Here is a 26708-nt window from a genome sequence, read left to right as displayed (position 1 = left end):
AAATAATTGTATAATATCAACACTTAAATCATCTAAATATAGTTTAATCGTTGTGGTCGTAGGATCAAATTATCATATAACATCATCTATGTTCATACTAACTTTTAAAAAAATGATACAACCAAAAATAATAAAGCGAATATCTGCGTATTTAGTAATAAGATTATGTGATAAACGTTTTAAATCTTTATGTACAAAAACACGTTCTATAAAAAATGAATGATCTATGCGAGTCAAAAAATGATAGGAATGAACAAATTCTTTAACTCATAACTATTCATAGGATACTGTATTGCAGCATGCACGTCATGTCATCGTCATTGTATTTTATTTTAGTGAAAATAGACGTTCATATATAGGACGTGTCTATTATTGGTTAATGGTTATACAAGTAGTTATATAGCTATTAGGTACGTGTTTAAAATTTCATAGAAATGATAATAGTCAATAAAATTGTTCAAATATTTGTTTAACTATAAGTCAAAGTCTAGAATTAATATTAATTAGTGAGACTTCCCGTGCCAGCTATGTTTATACTTCATCATATTATATATTTTTATACGTATATTGTGTATACAGACAGGAGTCAAATCATAAAATGTTATATATTTGATATTGCCATATCAGTGTACACTTGTCCTTGAGGTCCGATGAGAATCGATCTGGCAGAATCATTTTACTTTACTCGAAGGGAAGATATACTAAGGGGGGTATTGTATATTGTTAATTTAAAAATAGAAGCCTTATTCCTTAACTATATAATTTAACCAACCCCCTGACGTTTATAAATTAAAAATACTTAGGTTTATCGCATGAATATAATAATATAATAATATAGTTATTATGCAATAAGTTGTGCTATTTGTTAACGTTGTATTGAATTTTGACTTTACGATGTATTTTGGCGCCGGTGACTTTATAATATATATTGTATATTCAATATTGTACAATGTTTATGTTTATACCTATACTCATGACCTACGCTCCTGCCTTCCTTTACCACGCGTCACGTATATCTGCACTCCGTATGTATGATGTATTATATTATAATTTATAGTGAACGTCATTGTGTATTTAGGAAAACATAAAGTCCATATCCATATACTACACAACGTGTGTGTGTATTGCATATTATGGTGCGCGATAATAATTAATATTCGATAATAAAGTGTGTGCGAATACGGTGTAGGTATATATATATATATAATATAGACAGAACGGTGGCGTTGGATGTCGAACAGACGAGGACCTAGGTGGTATAACAGTTTGTTGTTGGTATGAAGTGAGAGGGGGTGTGGAGGGAAACAAGGGCTGCTGACCTGACCATCGAAGTGGTTGACGTTTGAGTTTGAAATATTATATACATTGACGGCGATAATGATTATGCAGAATAATAAGCCGCACATACCTACTGGTTATATTGTTATAATATAAAGTTTATACTTTATGTTATAAACCTACTGTAAACAGTAAACACAATGAAAAATTATAATAATGTCATAGGTGGCTAGGTTTCTCCTGAAATTTTTTGAAAACTGATGGTTTTTATTGTATTTAATACGCTCCAATGTATTATTTTATAGTTATATATTGTTAGTTGGATTAATTTGATTCCCTATAAATAGTAAAATCACATTTTTTAAAGGTTGAAGTGTATATATTGTATTATTGTATATAATATACTTGTCGAGTTGCAATACGTGTTTTAGAAAGCTGCAGAGGGAGGTAAATATATTGATTTTAAAATGATGTGTTATTATTATTATTATTATTATTATTTGTTTTTTTTGTACAGTTGGAACTAAAAAAAGTCACATTTATTGATTAGGAATAGAGCACAAATTGTACTCGAAACAATAATATTTTTTGTATTTCCCAGTATAGCTTTCAAGGAAATCATATAGGAAAAAGCGAAGAAATATGAAGCATCCATTTTTTATGAATCTTGACTTTTTTTTAGTAAACTGATATCTGTTAAAAATTGTTATTCAGACCCAATGATTTATTAAATAAAACCATACTTAAAGCACCCGACCCGGTGGTCCACCCACTCAGCTAGTACAACATTTTTTAAATGATTGTATTATTTGTCCATTGTTCTTGATCACTTGTTCCATTTTAAGAATAATATATATGATTAACGTAACAATTGGACCAATTGGTACATTATTTATGAGTTAACAGTATTTCTTGAATTCGAGGTTATTTTGTACCTAGTGTAGCCGTGTAGGTATAGCTCTCGTAGTTTCGTATTTATACATGTGTTCTGTAGTTCTGTATCCACGTGTAGTCTAAAGATTTGATAAATAACGCCAGAGAACATTAGAATAATCACACTGACTGGGTATTTAATAATTTAGTTTGTTGGTATATATATACATTATACATAGGTATATTAATTCTCAACATAATAACCGCTTGTCACAAAAATGAAACGATAAAGCACGATCATGAGATAAATTGACATAATATAGTGATGGGGTTTATCAATCTATAATTAATATTGTTCTGAATATAACATACACAATATAGTATAATAGTGTGTTACACACATAGAATTTAGATTATTGTAAAAACCATATTATACCTACTGTAGTACTGTGGACTCAGAATTAGCAGCAAATTATTTATATAATTACTAATTAGGTAGGTACACGTACTCATCCATGAAGCGTAATATACTAATACTACCAATGTATGTCAAGAATAGATACTGAATAAATCATATTATATATTATATAATAAGATATGAAAAACAAAATACGATAAGAAAAATAATAATCCGAAGGATATCTACTTATTAATATGGTATAATAAATAAAAATATATTTAAATATTTAAAATAAAAATCATAAATAATAATTACATATTAGAGATGCTTACTTATTGAAAAAAAACTAATATTTCCAGTAAAACATGATTTTAGTGCTTTATTATATATTTATGTGCTTTGGTGTGATCTGTTTATAATGATGTAAAGATTTACAATAATTAAACGCCAGATATTTTTAATAAGGATATCAAAGGTGTGATAATATATCATGACCGTATGAGATTCGGGAAATCTAGTTAATAAATAGCTGATAATACAAAATATAATACGTATACAGTATACACATATACGGTTATATGTATAAGTATTTTATTAAACAATATTTGATCAAATAATATACAATATATTAATGATTAAATTTTCGTATTTCATTTATTAATAGACATTTGGTACCTACCCAAAATACTTTATTATTTTATTGTAGTATTATAAGAAGAGCTAGGATTTCTATGCAGTAAAAAAATGTAAAATATGCATTTTATTTACCAAAATATGCAAAAACAAATTTTTTTAAATATTAGTTAATCTTAATACTTAATATTATCACATGCTATTATTAAGTTTTTTTTAAATTTTCAAATGTGAACGAACGGTGATAAGATCGAAGAATAGATTTATATTGGTTGAAACTCCTTTACACATTAGATACACGGTCTTATTGGAGCATATTTAAATGACGTGATTTGTCCCGGATTTAAAATAATATTAACATATTTTTCTTCATGTTTTATATTCACCATTTATTATGCTACACATTTTTAGAAGTGTTTTAAATCCCTTATTCTTCTTTAGCATTAAGTCCATTTTAGTTTAGATAGGTAGTATATTTACAACAATTCGACAAATAACCCAATAATAATTATAGACGTTCATTAAATAAATACCATTTAAAGTTAACAAGATTCTCAAAAATGTATATATATGCAATTATATACATTATGTTCGAAATATGCAAAAAAAAATTGTTCTATTTAATCGAGAATAAGCCAAATCGTGGACATATCTGACAGCCAATCAATTTGGGCCAAAAAAAACATGCAAATGCATAGAAATCCTAGCCCCACTAATAAGGTTAGGTTATTAACCCTATACTCAATAACAAATAGGTGCAATGGCTATATATGTATAATGTATATATAATATTATTATATAGGCGTGAATTAGGTATGTATGTATACAATATACATATAGGCTTATAGCACATAAATTTGTAATCACCCATTCGCCATTATGTATTGTAGGTAAATAATTTGTCGTCCCCATAATACGTGGTGTATAACGATGCTACTGCGGCTCCGCGCGTTCATCATTCTGTATGTATACTATACTGAATGATTCATTATAGTAAAACCAAATTTTATTAAAATGATTAATTGTTTTTTTAAATAATTTTTGAAAAAAATGATATTATTTAAAAAAAAATTTTGAGTTTTTATTTTTTGAATAATAGCATAGGTAATTATATTTTTAATTTCATATTTTGAAGTAGAATATATCCAGAGAATTTTGATAAAAATCGAAATAGGGGTAATTTGTTATAATAGATGAGTAATCAAGTAATTTATATAGTACCCCAATGATAAACATTTTTCGGGGTATATCCACACTCCACTAAGTCCACTAATATAAACTTGGTACTCATAATATAACTTCTAATCAACTATACTCGTTTGAAACTTCATTTCATTTGTCAAAATTTTCAGAAAAATATTCATTATTTTAATATTTTTATTCTTAATAATTCATATTAAGTAATTTAAAAAGTAAAAAGTTTGAAAAAAATGTTTGTAATGATTTACAATTATATAAAATTTTTTTAAAAACGTAAATACTTTTCGAGATAACAAGTGTTTACTTTAAAATAATCACTCCGTATAACATAATACTATGCACGTGTGTATATACATAAATTATATATATTTATACACGACCCATAGGTATATAATATCGTTGTACATACCAATATACAGGGTGATCATGGCTCGTCCCGTCGGTGATCATCCATAGCACCGTTTGATAATATAGGCATACATCAATATTTGCATTCACATCATCACATCCTCAGACCTCAGTAACATTGAACCGCTTGTCGTATTTGCAACGGTTGTATTCATAACTTCATAAGCGTATTTATTGATACTAATGATACTATTACAATGCTCAATGGAATGGATGCATATTATATTCGTACACATATTTTACGTGGAACACTGAAATAAGTGAAATATTTAAACCATTAGCGTAGAACTTAAAATTTTCATATACGTAAGCTTGTTATAATTTAGTATTTCAATATTTTTTCAAGTTCGGCTGAGTATAATAAGTAGTTTACACGAAGTTAGGTTAGTCATGAGCGTTGTGGGTAAGTAGCGATGTCCAATATTTATATCGTAACAATATATAACATAATAAGAGGTGCTGACGAAGAGCGTTCGCTCAAACCTCACGCAGACAAAACGAACACCCTGTACGTATTTTACTCTGCCGCCAGCGTTTCGGTGTGACTGTGCGAGCGGATCGCTCGCGCGCTCGCAGCGGCGTCGGTGCGCGCGCGATTTGAACGCGATCGCGCTGCGGTGGGCGGTCGCGCGGGGGAAGCAGCGCGCTATAAGAGGGAAAAATAAGAAATTAAAAAGAAGCGACACGCGTTCCGTATCATTTTCCAATTGGCGCTCGTACACCGCGGCCGTGCCGTCGATCCGACAACAGTCGCAGCAGCAGCAGCAGCAGCAGCCGCCGCCGCAGCAGCAGCCGCCGCCGCCGCCGCAGCCGCCGCCGCATTCATCGTAATAATATTAATTATTATTATTTTTTATTGCTTTATTTATTATTATTATTATTATTATTACTGTCGGTTTTTTTCTTCAATTTCCTACTTTTGCAGTTGGCCGCCGCGAAATCGAAAATATTTTATTTTAGCCTTTTACAACGCACTTGCCTGAAAAGCATAATGATGATTATTTTATAATATTTTTTTTATTTTATTCTTTACCGATCAATTGATTTAATAATACCTACCCATAGCCGCGTAGTTCTTTAAATTACGCGCGTTATATAATATAATATATTTTATTATCTGTAATTATTTTAATTTATATTTAATTTTTAGTGACACGTTCGGCGTCATTAAAATGTTTATTAAAGTTTATTACATACCTATATAGCTGTATTACCATCGTATTATAATCGCGGCGCGTTATACGTACTAGGTATAGGAGGTTAGGTACCTAACCTATACGCGTCGTTGATTCGTTCGCTATCGTCCGAATAGTATATAATAATTATTTCCATACACATTATTTTTAAGATAAAAAAAATATTCGTCTCACAATTTATGCTAGTACATTATATTATAACAGACAACAGCTAGATAATATATTATTATATTATAATATTATAGACTAGGTATATAGATGTCTACATAATACATACCACACGCGCCGTCACCAATATACCTACGCATATATCGTAATAATATACACGTATATTATTTGTTATTTTTGTACGTTGTACCTTATATTATATCGTATACCCATACGCTAAACATATTATTATTAATTTGAACACGGGCGCATTTAATAATTTATTATATAAACGTATCATGATATAGATTAAATCGGCCGGGGCACGGCGGTTGAATTACAAAAAAATTCGCCGCCGATCTTGGCGCATACCTAAATAGGTGTACCTATACTTAACATTATTACATTAAATTTGTATCACTACACCAGCAGCAGCAGCTGCTGTCCTACCTGTACATGATATGTTTATGTAATAGTATTTAATTATATTATTATCATTTGACATTTGCGAGCGCGGCGCCAAAACGTTTGATTTTTTGATTTATTTTTCCGGCCTTCCGCCTGTTCGCGCGTGCAGTCGACGGCCGCCGCCACTATTACCACACGCCGTCGCCACAACCACTTCTACACCACGGTCGGTACAACTGCCGTCGCCACATTCGTCGCAGACTACTGATACGGCCGCCGCTGATAACTCGTGGTTTTCACGCGACGGCGATGATACAATAAACAGTCGTCGACCGGTTCGGCTCGGTTTCAGTTTTTTTTTTTTTTTTTTTTTTTTATTTTGTTCAAATTTCATTTTTTCGCGCTCTTCTGTCTCCACTCTCTGTCTATCCCTCCCCGTAACCGTCGAGCTCACATAAATTCGTCTGCCTACTTAGTACTCTCACCGACAGCATCGGCGCGAACAGTTTTTAATTAGAAATAAAATAGGTACTACTAAATTCATTGTTAAAATAATAAACGCATTTTTCGACATGCAACTGCCGTTCACGTCCACGTCGTCCGCTCATTTTAGTTCCTACAACAATGTTTTCCGTTTCTTGTAGTCGGCACCCGAACGTTTCTCATTAGAGCCGAAAAGCATTCGACTTAACGCGCCTTCACTCGGGCGTATTCAAACATCGCACACTCATCATCAACACGACAAATTATCCGTCCACCGTCATGTCGTCGCCGACTAACTCCGTCCCATATGGCGTACAGATTCTGCAAAAGGTTTCCGACAAGTGTCCCAGCCTCAGCCGGATTGTCGACCGTGAAAATCTGTAAGTATACCAAAATTATTTTAATACAGACATCCCCAATAAGTATTGGGGATAAGTCTATATTTACGACTGCGTTCTATCTTTAACAATATTCATTTAGATTGTCCAAGATCATTGATCGACAATGAATTAAAAGCCTATTTTATTATTTAAATCGATACAACTCATATTATGCTCTTTAGTTGAATATGACGTGACTATTTTTGGTATGATATAATAACATGAAATAATAATTTTAGAATGCTTTTTTTTTTACTTATCATTTGAAAATTCTTATGGAATAAGTAACAGATTAAAATCGCTATGTTAGGCTTTAAAACATTCAAATACAATATAATTATTATTAAGGCATTTAAATATTTTTGTTTGGTATAGGTAGGTAGAACTTAAATTTGCTTTTGTAAAATAAATTTTATACTTAAGTAGGCAGTTAAAGGTATATGATTCGGCTATTTATTAAGAGGCAAAAATTCAGGCAATTTATATAAGTTAAAAATAAAATCAAACTATTTCAACTGTTAAAATTGACTTTATAAGTATAATAACCATGCCTCGTTGAATAGTTTGATTTTGATCATTTTTATTTTGAAAAATGTTCAAATGACAATAGACTTTTATTTTTGAATAAAATTTAAATAATGACAGAAAATACATTTTCAAAATATTCTAAAAATTGTGATTATTTAAATACTTATTACAACTTCTGAAATTTTTTGAAGTCAAAGTCGTGTATAAAGTTTACAATATAAAGCCTTCAAGTTTTTTTTAGTAAAAACACATTTTACTAAAATATCCTTAAAACAAATTATGTTTCATGTATAGTAAAATAATATCAAAATACATATTATAAACCTAGGTATATTAGTACTTTTTTGATTTAGAATTAAGTTTAAGCATTTAAAATCACCTATAATATTTTCTGGTAATCTGTGTACCTACTTAATTAAAATAAAATTGTATTGTTATATTTTGTTAATTATACTATATTAAAGTAGGTACTTACATAATTTGTTAATTTGACAAGTAGTTATTTGAGTATTTATTAATAAAAAATAAACAAATTATTATTTACCGACATAAAATAATTTTATCCAACAACTATCATCAACAGTAAATGTTGATATAATTACCCATTATATCTAACCTTGTAGATCATCAATTATACTGGAATGATCTGACAATAACTTTATAAATGTTTTTATTTTATCTATATAACTATTATGAGACCAATTTAATATAAAAATTATCAATATAATTGTACCTAATTAATTTATTAAAATTATGCTTTTATTATTTATATATATAGGTAAACATTTTAGGTACACAGTTGGTCAAATAATTGTTTAAAATCGATTAAGTTGAAAAATATATTAGCTGCCTATAGGTATTCTATAAAATATTATGATGGTTTATTATTTTCTTAATTAGGAAACTGTTAACTATTAGTTTGGTAGATTAAACCCTGTATACCCATATCTAATACAAATCATATTTTATTAATTGCATGTAATAATATATCCATTAAAAAAAATATATTAGTGATTTAATTGTTAACATTTTAAAATCTCCATCATACTTATAATATTGCTCTGAACACATTTTCATTATTATTATTAATTCATGTTTTAATAATTACAATTAATTAATAACTGTAAAACATAAATACTTGTAATAGCACCAGGTGTGCTGAAAAATTGTATAATCTTAAAATAAATAAAAAAAAATCTCTATCATAGATACTTTTTAATATAAATATGAGTCATACATTTGGAGTAATTCAAAGGACAAAGATAAAGATTATGACCTCTACAAGTATCATACTTATTATAGAAATTCAATAACATATTTTTCTTACATAAAAAAATAAATTTCTGGTTTTTTCTATCATATTAATTTTTATTTGGATAGAAAAACTTTGCTTTTGATTACATAAATATTTTATAATAATTTAAGTATTTTTAACAGATGATATTTAAATAGAAACATTTAATATACATAATATAAATAATATTCTTGTTAGTCAAAGGTTAATTATATACCTATAATCGATATTATTAAATCAATTAGGTGTATATCAATGAAAACATTCATGACTTAATTATTATCATGTTAATTTGACATGAATTTTATATTTATTTCTAAATTGTCATAGCATATCAATTATTTTGATAGTAATTTGAGTAATGTTTATATAATTAACAATAATAGTATACTTTGTGTAATTAGTCAGTTTGTTAAATCAAGTTTTAGAGGTGTACAGTATTTAACATTTAGTCAACTTAATAATAAAAAATAATTATAATAATTAATATCTACCAATGAATCTATTTTCTTAAAATGCAAAATATTGTAAGTTGACTTAATCTAAAATAAATTATAAACCAGTGTAGATAGATATACTCTGTCCAGCGAGACAACGTGCCACTGACCAGGCTAAAATCAGTTTTTCTGCGCATTCCCCAATAATACCCAGCCATAAGCGAACTAGTTTTGATAGCATGGTGATGCGGGGGGGTCGCGCAGAATCGGCGTGTTCTCTCGTTAGACAGACTATAGTATGTGATATTATACTTATTTGAGATTTTGTTTAAGGATAGGATAAAGTAAGAAGTATTTTGCAATTTTTCAGTATTGAACAAAATTGTATTTATAGTAAATAGTTTTTTTTTGTGTAAATTATTAAACTTAAACTTAGAACATTTATAATAATTAATAATCATTTGATATTATAGCACAATATAAATTATAATATACTAGAGTAAATTTCCTGAGTATTATTTTAAAATGATGTATTTATTCTTTTGTTTATCTGTTAATTTTTAATTCTGTTTTCAAAGATACTGTGTTCAAATATATTTATCCAAGGATTATTTTTATACTATAATGAATTTAAATATTTGTATAAGTATTTTGTAATCCTAATAATTTCTTTGATGATGAATAATTTAAGTATTATTGTCAATAAAATATATTACTTACTGTTATAACCTATATTTTAAGTTAATTATTTCTGAATAATAAAATACTAAATATATAATAATTACGATTTTAATAATATTTGCAGTTTCTTGTATTAAGTAGATATTAACTGTCTATACTCTATTCGTGTTAAGAACTGTACTCAGCACCAACCAGTTTTCATCAAGTGGTAGGAAACATCTGTTTTTTGTTCCCACTGAGTTTATTATGTATACGCCTGCCGTATGTTTTTCAACTTTTTTAATTTAAATGAGTACTAACTTTTATTTCTTAAAATAATATTTTTTTTTTTTGTATTTACACTGATTTATGATAATTTTTATTTGTTTGTACCTAGCTAATTAAGTACCTTGGTTACAAATGATATACAAATTATGGTACAGATTGTTACCTAAATATAATGCCTAAAATAATCAGCAAGCACTTAGAGCAATATTATAGTAGTTTATCTGTAGCTTTAATATTGTTAGTTTAAAATAAGTGATAACCAACAAATATATTGAGCAATGTATTGCAATGTTAAAAGTGGATTGATTGTTCTAGTTTTAAGTGGATTAAATAATAAGAATATGAATATTTATGTTTTGTGTAATCTGAATTTATTCTACGCTCTTATAGTAACAAAAGAGAAATTAGAATGAAATATTGTTGCTGTTGATACAATAGTTGTGTTAGAATATTTTTCATTTTAATTTGGTCCTATTTATAGTTAATTGATATTTAAATAGTATTTTTTATAATTTTTTATCCATTATATAATTATTATAAATGTATTATTTTAATCTGTTTTGATTGGTTTTAGGTATAAATATAGTGTTCTTGTTTTGACATTCATCACCTATGCGGCTTATCATGCATCTCGAAAACCTATTAGTGTTGTTAAAATTGTATTGTACCAAAACTGTTCTGAAGTTACTACTCCTCCTCCTATTAACAACACAGATCCTGATTGGTGTAACTGGGCACCATTTAGTAAGTTATGATAATTAATTTATCTGATATAATATTTCATACCTGGAATCATAATATTAAATTATGTTTGGAATGAATAAGACTGTATAAATATATTAATTTTACTCATTACAATAATTACAGATGCTGAAAACCACAGTGCTTTGTTTGGAACATTGGATTCGGCATTTCTTTTTGCCTATGCGATAGCAATGTTTTTTAGGTAAATATAAATTATTGACATAACCTTTGGTATTTATAATTAAATCAATATTGTAGTTAGTGTTAACTTTGGCTGTAATTAAAGTAACCGAGTTTATTAGTATTAACTAAATATAAAATACAATTAATCAAGGTATTATTATTATTATTTATTATTTATTTAAAAATTAATAACATATATGAATTAATATATTCATTCTTTTATCAGTTTCGCTATACTTTGATGTAAAATAATATATTAGTAATAGTTTTATAACAATCTACATATTATCTAATTACATTAATGATTTTATTTTAGTGGTATTATTGCGGAACGCGTGAATATACGAATTTTTCTAACAATTGGAATGCTTTTATCTGGTACAGCTTGCTCAATGTTTGGATTAGCTCATTATTACAATATACATTCCATGTGGTATTTTATCGGAGTTCAGGTATTTTACTGAAATTATTGTAATTATTAAATATAAGTATTCATTAAATTAGTATCATTTTATATTATATGTTAAACATTTTAGATATTTGGTGGTATATGTCAAACTACTGGATGGCCAGGTGTTGTAACTGCAATGGGAAATTGGTTTGGCAAAGGAAATAGAGGTTAACTAAAAATTAAACACTGATTGTTATAAATTGTTATTAAATTAATTATTATTTATTTATTAATGGAATTTTAGGATTTATATTTGGTATTTGGAATTCTCACACATCTATTGGAAATATAATTGGTACTTTACTTGCCAGTTTGTATGTTGAATCCAATTGGGGATTATCATTTATTGTTCCTGGAATATTTATAATTACTTCTGGAATTTTAAACTATTTGTTTCTTGTGGTTCATCCATCTGATATAAATAGTAATACTCATTTGAATGAAAAAGTTCAGAATGGTCACAAGGTAAGATATTTGTTTTATATCTCCCATTTTATTTATTTTACAATATGTCAATATTTACTATTTTATTTTTATTCTTATGATTTAAATACCCTATACAATTTTTATAATATTATTAAATAATATATTATATTATCAAATTAACTTTATGATATGAAGTTTATTGAGAATTATGTACCAATTAATTCAAAATGTTATTTAATCAGGAATATTACTTGACTAAAACTATAACAATTGTCCCTGTAAAATGTATATAAAATTTTATTAACAATTATTAAATTACATATGACCAAAGTAGTAATATGATATAATATTTTTTATTGTAATTTGGTCATTAAAAACGTGTTATTTTTGGCTTAAGTAGTTTTTTTGTGCTTATGTTTGAGTTTAAAACATAAAGATTACTGTTTATATGTGTTTATATTATGTGTTAATAACTAAAAGACAACTAGTTAAATCCCTTAAAAGTGTAAAATATTCTCTTGCTTTTTAGAATTACGATTTAAGTGTGAACTTTGGGTATCTCTTTACAATTTTATTTTTATTACTATTTATTTATTGAGATTGTTATGATAATTTCTCAATTTAATAGTAAAATATTGACCTAAAAGGAAAAAAAATATGATATAATTTTATTAAAATGTATGTTTAAAATAATATTATTAACTCAATCTTCTCGTGATAAAAAATACATTTATATACCATTAATAATTAACTTTAAAATAAAAATTCTGTATGAAAATATTGTGGATTTAATACTTTTTTGGTCAATTAATTCAAAGGGATATTATTACTGACAATTTCATAACAAGACAAATTATAAGAGATTCTAATCATTTTGTAACATTTAAAACATATAACCTTACTATAGTATGTTGATATTGTGAATATTTGTCTACAGTATTATGTGACAACAATAGCACTGGTATTAATTTTAAAACGGCTCAATTCTCTTATGTAATGTAAATATTATTATAATCACAGTTTGTTTCTTATTAAAAAAGAAATCATTTATTATGATAATAATTACAGTACATAAACCAAATTTAACATTTTTTTAAAAATAATTCTTATAATTCTGTCATTTCTTAATGCTTTATGTGGGCTTTGTTTTTGTCTTATTACAACATGGTTAGGCATTAGAAAGAAATGGAATACGAAGACAATCTCCTCATCGTGACTATAATATACCAGAAGAAAATGAAATTTTGAAGGGCAGTTCAGAAGAGGTATGTTAGAGTATTGCTTTAATTTTGGGTTTGTGCTATGAATATAAATAAGGTTCCTTCCTGTGTTATAATTTTTTTTCATCATTTAAATGCATGGAGCATTCATTTATAATTCTTTTATACAAAGTGTATAAAAGTTATGTTATTAAATGCCTAACACTGCTTTAAAAAACTCATTGTTAACTATCATTATTTTTATTATGTATAACGAATAATTATTAACATTCTTTGTTTTTTATAATGTTTAATGAATTAAAGGCAATATCTTAAATACTTTTAAATTAAAGGTAAAAAACCTATTGTTAAAACTAATTTTATATTTAAAATCTATTTAATGGTTAATTTCTGGTTAATAGAGTAACTTGAATCTTAAACTATAGCATTTAAGACATTTTTGTGATCTATTAAGTTTTTTTAAATTTTTTATGGAATTAGTTAAATTTTTGTGTAAAATTGTTTGTTTATTCTAAGCACACATTTTTTAGAAACATATATTTACCACCAAATATAAAATATATGAATCATACATTTTAATGTACTTAGTTAATTTGAATAATTTTATTTATTTTTGAAATGGAATATCCATCCTAAATGAGAATTTTAATATAAATAGGAAACTATAATTTATTTTAAGTTAATTTATAATTTAATATTAGTTTTTAGTTGTAATACTAATTTTTTTTAAATCATTAATATCTTACATTTAGTTCAAAACTTTAAAACTTAATAAACAATAAATATATTAATGTGTAATTAATTAACATTTTTGCTTATTCACGTTAATGGTATAGTTTAAAATTTATGTTATAATATTTTTATTTTAGTTCTAACTAAATATTATCTTCCTGGGTATTATGTATTTAAATTTGCTGTGTTTTATGTCTGATCTGAAACAAGTAATTAAAAACATTCATTACTTAAACAGTTTTTAAAATATATTTTTTCATTCTTAAAATTATAATATTGTAAAATGAATATATTTAAAACATAAATGGTTGTTTATTTAATTACATTTTCAGTATTTTCATATTTTTATGATAGAAAATATCAAATTTTATTTTTATTGTAACGCATAGTTATCAAAATACTTCTTTTTTTTTTTAATAATTAATAGCAATACATTTATGGTTTTAAAGATATGTTTGGTAACATGTAATTATGAAAGTAATTACAATTTGCTATTGTTAATTATTTGTTTCACATTTATTATATTGAGGCTTTTTATTTTTATTTTAACTAACTTATTATCTGAATGTTTGTCGCCAATTTGTTCGTGTCGTCGATTCCTATCAACTCATTTTTCAAAGAAAAAGCAAGGTATTGTGATTAATGTTTATGTTGTAATTTTTAGCATTTTTTTCTTAGCTTTTTGCTACACACCCATGCTATTAACACCTTATTTTAAATTTGGCAAGTGTGTGTTTATTAATATATTTATTTATATATATATGTATATTTTTATACAGACTGGAAGTTAGAAATGTTCTGATTTTTAAGTCATCAATTATTTATATTTATTTATTATTTCCAAAATTAAATTTTTGTTACGCATTCTGATATTTATTCTTATTATTTATTTTTTGTTTTTCAAATATTTTTATATTCAGACAATGTCTATAAAGAACAACAAAATTTTTAGTTTTTTATTATTTCCTTGATGTTCCAGTATAAAAAAATAGGTATTATAAAACAAATGTTAATCATTCATTATTAATTACTTAAGTTCTGTTTAAAACAAAGATAATTTCTATTGAAATTAACTTAGAAAAAAAGTAAAATAATAATAATTTTAATTTAATAATTTACCTTAGGTAAATATTTGTTGGATAGGTTAGTTATTTTATTAGGTTTTTAGTATACATAAATTAATATAACAACAATTTAATTGATTAGAATTGAATAATTATATCATTACACTTTTATAAAATGAAATTCTGTTGACATTAATCTAATCAAATTTGTGCTTAATTGTTATTGTATTTTGCATTGTATTGTCTTATAAATATATTTCTATCAAAAAGTTTTCTTTCAATTATACACTTTATTTTTATAGCGTGGTTCGTATTTACAAATTCTCAGTTATTTATTTTTAAATTGTTTATAAAATCATTTTAAAATATAACAATTAATTATTATTTTGAATGTTGGTTTAAGAATTAGGCCTGTGATGTTTTGTGGTGTAACTATTATGTTCATTATATTTGTATATCATAATAATGGAGATGTAAATATAATCATTACATGTTTATAGCATCTACTTTCAGCAGTATGATTAATAATTCTCGATCTTGTAAAATATTCATGTTTACTTTTATTTTTGTTAAGTTTTCTTATATCATTATATTTGTGTATAATTCTTCTCTTGAAATATTTTCAAAATGACTTGAATTTAAATATTAAATTGTGGCTTAAACATTCAGTATGCCATAATTGTGGATTTATTTAATACAAAAAATGTTGGCCAATGTTTGTTTGTAGCTTTTTTTACTCTGCATTATTGCTTAACAGCATGTATCTGAGTAACATAAATAATATAATATTAATAATACATATTTATAACATTCTGATGCTTTTGTTATGCTTGTTTTCATTAGAAAAAACCCAGTACTTCCCCACAAGAGGTCTCTATACCTCTTGGCGATATTTCATCTAAGGAGTTGTCATTGTTACCTTCTAACAAGGTAAAGTTCTATTCTTTGCTTTAATAACTATTCAATTAATTTATTTATTTAATTTGTTTATCATTTTTTTAAAACATAGTTCTAGCTAGTTAATGTTAGTATTATAATAGTACGTTTTCACAAATTTACAAGTCGTAGTTTTGATTATCTACATAATTCCTTTCTTATTTTACAATTGATTTGTGAAATGGAATTTTAATAATTTTCAATAATAATAATTGCTTGTTATTACATTTTAGTTATTTTGCAATATTTTTGAGAAAACGTTCTTAATGTAATTACTTAATAAATTGCTCGTTATGTTTTTGTAATTTATAACTTATGATTTAATTTATATTATTATATTATGTAATTTTAAAATATCAAGTGAGGTTGTTTACTAAAATTGTTTCAAAAAATTACATAGGTGTAAGCCTGGTAACGATTAAAAATAGAATAGCTTCTGTTATCGAGTAGATATTATTAGTAATACACCTATTTAAATTTTGATTTAAGTAAACAAAGCTTTCTATGATAAATTGATGTTTAAATATTATTCGTTTTCTGCCCAGTGATGTCCAATAATGTAAACAGTGTGCCTGTTGCACATTTCTAGACTTCTATTGCTTTCAGATTACTCAAGACGCCTGTAAACTTTTGTAAGTTGTACTATGCAAATTCATTTATCTAAAAAGATTTTTGGTAAATATTTGCACACATTGCACAGTACAATAGTGTTGTGGTGGGATTTACTAAATGTAATATTAAATCACTAAAATATTTAAGTAATATCATGTCATATATATATTGGTACTAAACAACAATTTAATAACAATTAAAGCTTTTTTAATAATGATTTTTGAAAAAATTGTATGGCGTTAATCGAATAAATGGTGCGACAAACAGGCAGAAAATTTTTGTATTTTTATTTAATTTTTAAATAGATTTGAATGTTGTGATTTAATTATATTAAACATAATTTTTTTCACTTCTACATGTGTTTTTTCACGGCAGTGGCCAATTTTTGCTTGATCAATGTATCACTTATTGGGATCACTGAATTAATTTTAATTGTCTTATGATTTTTAACCATTTGTAATACAATATATTGTAATTAACCTCAATACTTATTATGTATTGATTATTAGAAGTAAATATACCTATTATGAAGAATGTAAAGTTCTCGTGACTTTCTACCATATCCATTTAATATTAGATTATACATTCTATGTTATTATACATCTGTCTTCATTTTTTAAAACTAAGTAATTTGTGTTGAATTTAAAAAATAATAAATAAAACAAGGTTGTCAGTCTTTGAATATTTACTTAATATACTATACATTTAGCCTAATTAAGTTATACCAAAATTATAATGTTTTGAAATGTATTTCTATTGTTTTTTTTAAATATATATGTAAAATATGGCTGTTATTGTATATAATTATTATTAATATTATTATTATAATTAGGTAATGGTTGTTAAATTTATAATGTAAATAAGTTAACTATAAGATTTTAAAAACTATATTATATTGTAATATTAGTTATTCAATTTAATTCTAGCTTTTAACAGGTGATGGATTCATATTAGCAAATCATTCATAAATATTAAATTTATATAATTTTTTTTAACATTTTAGGATGAAGTAAAAGAAAAAACTGAAGGCAGCCCAATCCTTTCTCATTTAAATGGTTCACCAAAAAAAGCTGTTGGTTTTATTGGTGCCATAAAAATTCCTGTATGTATTTTTTGACATTTTTTTTAAGAATAAATTTATGTTCATAAGTATTTTTATATTTCAGGGTGTAATTGAATTCTCTATGTGTTTATTCTTTGCAAAACTAGTCAGTTACACTTTTCTATACTGGTTACCAAATTATATTAAGTATTCTTGTAAGTTGTTGTTAATATTAATCTAATACTATGAATTAACTATATTACAATTTTCTTTTTTAAATAGCCACTTATAGTCCTTCACAAAGTGCAGATTTGTCTACTTTATTTGATGTTGGTGGTATTTTTGGTGGAATTGCTGCAGGAATATTTAGTGATATGTTTGGAAAAAGTGCATGTACATGTGCAGTCATGTTATTTTTGGCCATTCCATCTGTAAGTGCAGTCCTTAATTCATGTTATCCTAATATTTTGATAAATAATTTAATTTTGTTTTTCAGCTATATGCTTACAATTTGTTGTCTTCGGTCAATTTAATTGTAAACATTGCTTTATTAGTTATTGCTGGTGGTTTAGTTAATGGGCCATATGCACTGATTACTACTGCGGTATCTGCTGAACTAGGAACACACAGTTCTTTAAAAGGAAATTCCAAAGCATTATCTACTGTTACATCTATAATTGATGGCACTGGATCAATTGGTATACACTTAAATAGTTTTAGTTTTTACATGTTTAATAGTGGATGTGTTCTAATCATCAATTTGTTTTTGTTTAAAATTAGGAGCAGCCGTTGGACCTCTTCTGGCTGCTTACATATCCAACATGTTTGGCTGGACAAGTGTTTTTTATATGCTTATGGGTTCCAATGTACTTGCAATATTGGTAAGTTTATTTCATTATTCTAGTTATATTTAATACTTAAAATACTTTGTTTATTTTAACAGTGTATATACATGCTCTGTAATGGTTTCTATGAAATAGAATTTTATTTATTTAGTATTGATTTGTTTATGTTAACTAATTATTTTAAAAAATTATTATTTTTCAGTTGCTTACACGACTGGTCAAGCGAGAACTCCAGAATGTTGGCTAGCTCCAAAATACCCTACAACTGATAAGACTTAAATGAAGAATGAAACATATTAGTTTGTAAAATGTCTTTGCTATCATGCAATTGGTTAAATGAAAAAAAAAAATCATAAAAGTTAACTTTTTGTATGGTTGTAATGTATATTTTAGCTCCTAAGTAATATTTATTTGTATTAATATTAAGTTCTTCGTTCCATTTTTATCTCTTAGAGATTTTAAAATAGTTTCAATTTTATTATATTATAACTTTTTCTTTTTTTTACACTAGTGTATTTTTTTTTGTTTAATATTTTGTTTTTCCCGAAGATTAACAACATAATTACTTTTTTTTTTTAAATTTTTATCATAATTGATTGAGAATGACAAGACAATATCATCTATACAACTTAACTTTTTTAATACTATACATTGTGATCTGTGATCTTGTAACATTATGTATACTGCTCACTGGTATGATATCTAGATACCATTATAATTATTTAAAGTTGTGCTTTGTATGACATATCGTTGGATTATTTTAAATTCTAATGACATAATTGCGTGTTTGAAAATGGAAAATATTTTATTTTATTTTTTAAAAAACAACAAAAAGACTGCGGTTATTAACTATTATTATTGGTGTCTTTTAATGATGCCCAAAAATTATTATATCTTATATCAATAGTAGGTATTTTATAAATATATTATATATATATAAAACTTTTTTTACATATTGTAATGATATGATCGATAAAATTAATTTAATACTAAAATTATACTATGCAAACCATAAAATAATAGAATATTACATCAATTTTTATGTAACACTAAAAAAAAATTAAATGTTCAATTACTTAATACTATTCATGTAACATAACATAATATATAATTATAATATTTGTAGTTAATATTATACAAAAAATAAAATCTTGTTTCTGATCACTTTGATTTGAGAACATGCATTACTATCCCGATAAACGCGCATTGTGCCATCCTATGCATCCAATAAAATCTGAAATAAAACAAAATGTTGATGTATTATTATTAGGCATTTTTTGGGCTAGACTGTTTATTTTGCTTTTGTGTTTGTAAAAAAAAAACAGTTTTCTTCGTTTATACCTTTGTAGTTTACTCAACGCTTGTGGGATGGTCGATGGTGGATCTTTGAGCACGTAGTTTCGTATGCCAAACACATAGTCCTTGACGTATGTGTCCCACACTACTTGAGTGATGTCTACGGGAAACGTCCGCCTATCGACAAATGAAATGTCTTTGTTAAGCTCCTGGATGTTCTTGCTGATAAAATCCCACTGATGAAGTGCAAAAAATTCACCGGTTCGAGCAGCCATTTTGAATCTACGATAAATTTTCAACATCCTGTGGAACAACACACAATGTATTAGGCACTGCATTTAAAATTGTGAGCACCACTCGGGGCTAGAAAGAATACTTTTTGGTTATTACTCAATTCTTATTTTTAAAGCTTAAGCTGGAATGAGAACGGGTGACCATTCCTTCACCAACACAAAGTAAATTAGTTGAAATTTATCACAGTACTGTGAGCAAGGTATATTAGTATCTTAGGTTTATTGCTTACCCATGTTGCAAACTGATCACTGGTAGCAAGGTTGGGCCCAAAAGAAACATGGTTAAACGATGATTAAAGCTTGTAAAAGTATAGTTTGAAATTCAAAAATGTCTATAAATATATACATTAATTGAATTTATCAATACTAAAATATTAAGAAGACAAATTATTGATGTTAAAATTAATGCGATTTAACTGATGAAAATTCTAATCGGTGAAATTATTCATACTCCATGTCAACCAATCTTAATTAAAATAGTGTCTATGATTAATTTATGAGTAATAGAATAATATTATATTAATAAATTAATGAATGTTTATGTACTTATTCAATTGTATATTATATTATTAAGGGGACGACTATAGGCAATTCTTTATACAAGCAAATTATAATATTAATATGTTCATTGAGTTTGCCGTGTAAACGAATATTAGACATTAGTATTTATGTATATGATATTATATAGGTACAAAGGGAATAAAAATAAAGTAATGATAATAATGACTAATGAGGATTATGCACTTGTCGGAGTATAGTGTATATTTTAATTATCAAATTACTTTTTGAACAGCAAATCTGACATCTTACGGATGTTAATAATTGTTTTAACTATGTTTCGTGTGATATTATGCGTTGGACGATAAACAATTAGAAAACGGTTTTCAATTCTCTACAAAATCTCGTAACGAAACACTTTTACAAACTATTAAAATTGTAGGTACATTTTAAATGTCTAATATTGGTAGGTACCTATACGGCTAAACTATTGTTATATAGTAATACGATGATAATATAATATTATTATGATCGGCAGTGGTAACTCAGAGATGGCTATTAACTAGTTAGAAAGTCACAATTTTGTTAACTTACTTTCTAACTAGTTATTTTTCAGTTTAACGGAAACCAAACATATCCCAGAATAAAATATATAATTACGTTGAATTTTGTATCTAATTTTTTTTTTTTGCGCCCCTTGTAACTCGCTCTTTGTTCAGTTTTTTTGTTTCAATTATTAATTATTATTATTGTATAGTAAACTAGTACTAGCTGATTCTGATTTGAATTTTGAAAAGAACACATTAAAGTAGTGTAATTTATATAATAATATATCGACAGTGTGCAGGTCATCAGATTTATTAATAACTATAGCATACATTTATGTCGGCAATGTGTTAAATATTTTAAAATTTTGATACGTACAAACGAGAGTACTTTTCGTTCCAATGACATCTAGAGATACTCGATGTTCAAATTTGTCTCGATAACGAATAAAAATAAAATATAAATCATGGAATTTTCTCAGCTATAATAATATAGGCTGACAGATGGTGTTTTTCGTACGAAACGATTCATCTTTTGAATTCAAATTTATAACACGTACGACACGACTTACACACTCGACACATTCAGCAGTACAGCTGTGAACGGGTGCCTACCCACATTTTCCTCCCCTCTTTTTCGCTTCGGTCGTGAAAAAAACGGCCAAATTTCCAAAGCCTTGTCGTATGACCCGCGTAAGCGGCAGTCGATCAAGCACTAGTCACACGATATAACACTCACATGGGCTTGGAACCGGTGAGCCGGAGCACGATGTCCAGCACGAACGCGGGCACGAAGTGGAACAGGATCTCGCACAGCCTGTGCACCATGCGGTTGGTGCGGAACGAGAAGCCCGGATACCACTGCAAGTACTTGGACGGCGCGGTCAGAGAGTGGTACTGGCACAGGTTGCCCAGTTCCTCCCAGCGGAGCGGGTTCAAAGCTCCGGACGTGCAGTTGTACACCCGGACGGCGTTTTGCCTGAAACACGAACACGCGATTAATTGTCGTATATTACATGTTTATATTATATTTTATTATATAATTATCGGCCGAAACTATGTTTCGTTATGTTATTATTCAATATTACACAATACACTGTTAGCAACAATTAATTTGCTATAATTTTTTTATTATTTTTATTAGTTTTTTTTTTAAAATTATTGTAAGGGCCAGGGACACTGCGTGCCCTTCGATGGTCACACTGTACCCCGGGCCCAATGACTCGGCATGGCAGCTTTTAGTTTTTGTTTTGACCGCTGTCTCCGTAAAAGACACTGTCACCGGTAAGACCGCCGAATAAACGATGTTTGTTAATGTTTTACACCGATTTATTAAATTGTTTAATAATAATAAACATTCTATATTCTAACAACACTATGTCTGTGTGTCGTAACTCAACGAGAGGGTACGTACAAATTATACGTATTAAAATACGTACAAATCGAAAATTGAAAATTAAAATTTCACGAAATCCTTTTTTTTTTTAGGTACAAACCTACGCGATGATAAAAAAGCACCACGAAAATGTCAAACCCCAAGCTATCATAGTTTTGGCTACACGTCGGTTATAAATCGGCCTTTTTTGATATTATATTGGTGTATATTATAAGAGGACGTCTCGCTGTCAATTTTTGATGGGTAAGTACATTGTTAAAATTATTAATAAACACAGAAACGTGGATCTTCCCGAAAAGTGGGACGAGACTATATCTTTTTCCAGATCGACAAAACACAATACTAGTACCTATTAGATAATATTTGCTTGTTTGTCGAAATTCCGACAAATGTTCCAGTAATAATATATAGTCCGAGGGGACTAAAACACTGAATTCGCGATTGTCTAAACATTTTGACGCGTTCGGCGTCTACAAATGCTGTCTGATTTTGGACAACAGATATAGCGAGTAAATGATAAAACCAATCACAATATTTTGAAATGGGTTTTTTTTTAAATATTATTTATCATAGGTAAAATTATAGCTGATTAGATAAAATATTTAAATAAAAAAAAATAATTAAGCCATAATGTATACTTAACATTACGAAGTAGATGGTCACAATAAGGTGTATGCCCTAGAAAGGTTGTGAACTTTAATTTTTATAACAAGTGTTTTATCTTTACAACGAGTATACCAACTTAATAGCTGTCCGTGTTAGGGAAATATTTTAAGCATTTTCTATAATAATTTCGTAGTATGCATCAAAGGCGATGAAAATCTATAAGTTAATATAAATTAATATAATAGCTAGAATTTAAGTATTATATTTTATATTAATTAAATACTATTTTTTATCATTCAAATTGCCTATATTATACCCCTTACAAAACCTTTTCAGAAATGTCAATTATAAACATAAATTACAAAAGCGATTGTATAATTCCAACTTTGCTATACGGTTTTAAAAATGTTTTAATAAAACTGGTGTATGGTCATAATTTAGAAATCTCTTGGTATAAAAAGTAAATTATTATTCTACAATTAATTAATTGATAAGAGTAAAAATGTGTATATTATGGGTTTCTAATACAATATTTAGGTGTATAATTTTATAATGTTCTCATATATTATGAAACATGAAAAATCATTATTTACAAGATCATAAAATGTAGGTATATAATTTAACTTTTCACTGATTAATTAAAAATATTAGATACCAAGGTTACCTCTAATACTATAGATATGTGTTTTGACCGTAGGTGTACCAAAGTCCAAAATATATTTCTACTAGCATCTTATAACTTTTTTTTATAACATATGACGTGAAAACTAGTTTCTAAAAAAAGCAAATATTTTTTATAAATTCAAAAAATATTAACACATCATAATCGTATTCCACTTTAATGGCAATAGGCTAAAAATTAAAAGTAAAAACTCTATAATATTTCGTTGTCATTTTTATGGAACGTTTAAAAATTGATAAAAAATATATTTGTATTAAAAAAATCTGGGATCTCATTTCTACGTTTTTAGTGAGTGTAAATATTATATAATAAATTTTTGTAACGGTATCACTCCCTTCCCACTTTTATTGCTCCACTAATGTGTCACGTTTATATATTATGTGTCTTTAACGTGAACGGTATTACCTATATTATAAATTTATATCTATCAATTAATATTAATCTATTATAAATATAAGTTGCACGTATAGCAACTATGCAGTGATTTTATATACCATATGATGGTACGAGGACGATAGTGATTTTGAAACACGCTCGCTAAAAGCACTTATAATGGATGGACGCTTCTAGAAAACACGGTAAATATATTATATTGTATAATATTATATTACCGACGCCCATCTGCCGCGCTTTTATCGGCGAACAAAATATTGTTTGTATAATATCCTACTAATATATAAATGTACATTGTACAATGACAAGGGACAACCACAACTCACTGGGCATATGTTTGGGGACGCTCATCGTAAGCGAAACCATTATAGTATATAGATGTGTTGATTATAGCTAGGACCGACTTATAAGTACTTATTTACACATCTATTGTGATTTAAGATTTTGTGGGAAGAAAATGAAAGCTGCATTCGGGGAGGCCGAAAAATTGCGTCATGCCTGTATAAACATTTTTATTAGAGAAAATTAAAATCACTGAGATAGTGAACATACTCGTATATAATATACATATATATATATATGTGTGTGTGTGTGTGTGTGTGTGTGTATGTGTTAATGACATGTTTTCAATATGACACCTGCAGTAGTTTGTAGGTACATTATAATCAAGAAAAAGTAAATTAATTACATTCTTTTACAATCCAGGCATAGGTAAGTATACTTACATGTAGGCTAAATGCTAATTGATTATTTTTTAAACTTGCAATGCCTGAAAAAAATTACCGACACGTAACACGTATTATAGAAGTAGTTATATTGGTACCAAGTGATTGGGTCAATTTGATTCAAACGATTCATTGTAACTCTCTTATTATAGTATGAGGAAAATATATTTTTAAACTTTTAATAATGTTTTAATATAATATATTATGTGTCTACATTGCAAGGTAAATGGTAAAAACGAATTTGTAACTTGAAATAAAATTAAACTGATTTACGTTTTTATTTGAATTATGTAGGAAATAACATAGAATTAAAACTAGGGAGGAAAAGTCTTAAGAAATAAAGGTATACAAAGAAAATGTATTTATTTAACCATAACTATTGAATAAAATAAATATGATGTTCAATCCCTTTTACTGGCTTTTACCATTCATCAATTCTAATAGCAGTCAATATTATGGAACTTTTATTAAAATTTAATCTCAATAAACCTAGAATACTTGGATAATAACGAAAACTATGTTTTATTTTTTTATAAATACTTGGTATTTTTTATTATTATTAGTTATATTCAACGCTAGAATATATAAAAATTTAAAAAAAAAATTTCAATTTATTTTATAAAATTTCGTTACAGTATAAAATATGTACATAAATTATGTAAAAATTTTATTGAGTTGTAATAAAAAAAAGTCAAGTCACTTGATTATTAAAATAAATTAAAATAAAGTATTTGAATTTCGGTCCCATGCCATATTATTAATATTTATTATACATCCAGAATGTCAAATTTAATCCATAACTAATAATTGTTATAATTGTTTTAACATGGACATATAGCCGTAAGTATATCGATATTTTGAATATTTTATAAGTTATAACAACTTTTATTTTTACTTAATTATTAAAACTCATACTAAGAGTCCTAGGAGTCTAATTCTTTAATAACCTGAAGTATGATGGAGTCGTGCATTAATAGATTTTAGAATATTTCATCTAATATCAAATTAAATGCTTAAAATATAAAAAATAAAGACTAATTAATAAGTACTAGCAATTAACGATAAGTATTTTCAATTAGTGGTAAGTGTTTTATATTTTACTTTTCTTTTTTTTCGTCCTTAACTCCCAACCATATATATGGGGTCAGCTATTCTTGTCCTACACCTCTATAGAGTTCTGTTCCCCACCTCTTCTTTACTCATACCAGCTATTTTTCGTGTTATTATTCTCTGTTTTGCTTATCTATCATCTCTACTTTTAGAAATGAAAAAAAAATATTTATAATATACGTCATAAGTGTATTTCATTTTTAAATTTGGTGATAATGGTAATTATCTACTATGTACTTGAATGAAAAAATAATGTCATTTAAATTCTACAATTTACGAAAGTTCCAAGGCTATTG

At 26.7% G+C, this 26708-nt stretch overlaps 2 protein-coding genes across 7 annotated transcripts in view; one reads left to right on the top strand and one right to left on the bottom strand.

Annotated features, from left to right (window-relative positions):
• The first annotated feature begins 5464 nt into the window (after positions 1–5464).
• On the top strand, positions 5465–19373 carry LOC132923670 (glucose-6-phosphate exchanger SLC37A2). Of its 5 annotated transcripts, none has more exons than XM_060987590.1 (15): positions 5465–5619; positions 7188–7406; positions 11188–11357; positions 11481–11559; positions 11857–11992; positions 12077–12158; positions 12236–12456; positions 13590–13682; positions 16277–16363; positions 17985–18083; positions 18148–18238; positions 18306–18454; positions 18520–18721; positions 18804–18904; positions 19071–19373. In XM_060987590.1, the coding sequence occupies exons 2-15, from the start codon at positions 7306–7308 to the stop codon at positions 19113–19115; spliced, it is 1656 nt and encodes a 551-aa protein (XP_060843573.1). In that variant the 5' UTR covers positions 5465–5619; positions 7188–7305; the 3' UTR covers positions 19116–19373. The 5 variants fall into 5 exon arrangements, with proteins under 5 accessions (XP_060843573.1, XP_060843572.1, XP_060843575.1 ...); XM_060987589.1 differs by having other exon boundaries at positions 5466–5619; positions 6713–7406; XM_060987592.1 differs by lacking the exon at positions 13590–13682 and having other exon boundaries at positions 5466–5619; positions 6713–7406.
• Positions 19374–19489: 116 nt separating this feature from the next.
• LOC132923671 (putative fatty acyl-CoA reductase CG5065) overlaps positions 19490–26708 on the bottom strand; it is a 50259-nt gene continuing 43040 nt past the window's right edge. For both annotated transcript variants that reach the window (XM_060987595.1, XM_060987594.1), the window contains exons 6-8: positions 22240–22479; positions 20210–20467; positions 19490–20102 (exon numbers count right to left, since the gene is read on the bottom strand). In XM_060987595.1, coding sequence (XP_060843578.1) covers positions 20030–20102; positions 20210–20467; positions 22240–22479 — 571 coding nt within the window. In that variant the 3' untranslated portion in view covers positions 19490–20029. The remainder of the gene's footprint in view (positions 20103–20209; positions 20468–22239; positions 22480–26708) is intronic.

The sequence above is a fragment of the Rhopalosiphum padi genome, chromosome 3 (assembly GCF_020882245.1).
Source record: "Rhopalosiphum padi isolate XX-2018 chromosome 3, ASM2088224v1, whole genome shotgun sequence".
NCBI classification, from domain to species: domain Eukaryota; kingdom Metazoa; phylum Arthropoda; class Insecta; order Hemiptera; family Aphididae; genus Rhopalosiphum; species Rhopalosiphum padi.
The sequence above is the reverse complement of the archived record's forward strand: the minus strand, read 5'-3'. Positions and strand labels throughout refer to the sequence as shown.

Excerpts from the sequence above, each read along its gene's own strand:
- LOC132923670 (XM_060987590.1), top strand. The coding sequence starts at position 7,306 with ATGTCGTCGCCGACTAACTCCGTCCCATATGGCGTACAGATTCTGCAA. Across the intron at positions 13,683-16,276 it reads TGAAGGGCAGTTCAGAAGAG|AAAAAACCCAGTACTTCCCC; the intron begins GTATGTTAGAGT and ends TGTTTTCATTAG. Across the intron at positions 18,722-18,803 it reads TGATGGCACTGGATCAATTG|GAGCAGCCGTTGGACCTCTT; the intron begins GTATACACTTAA and ends GTTTAAAATTAG.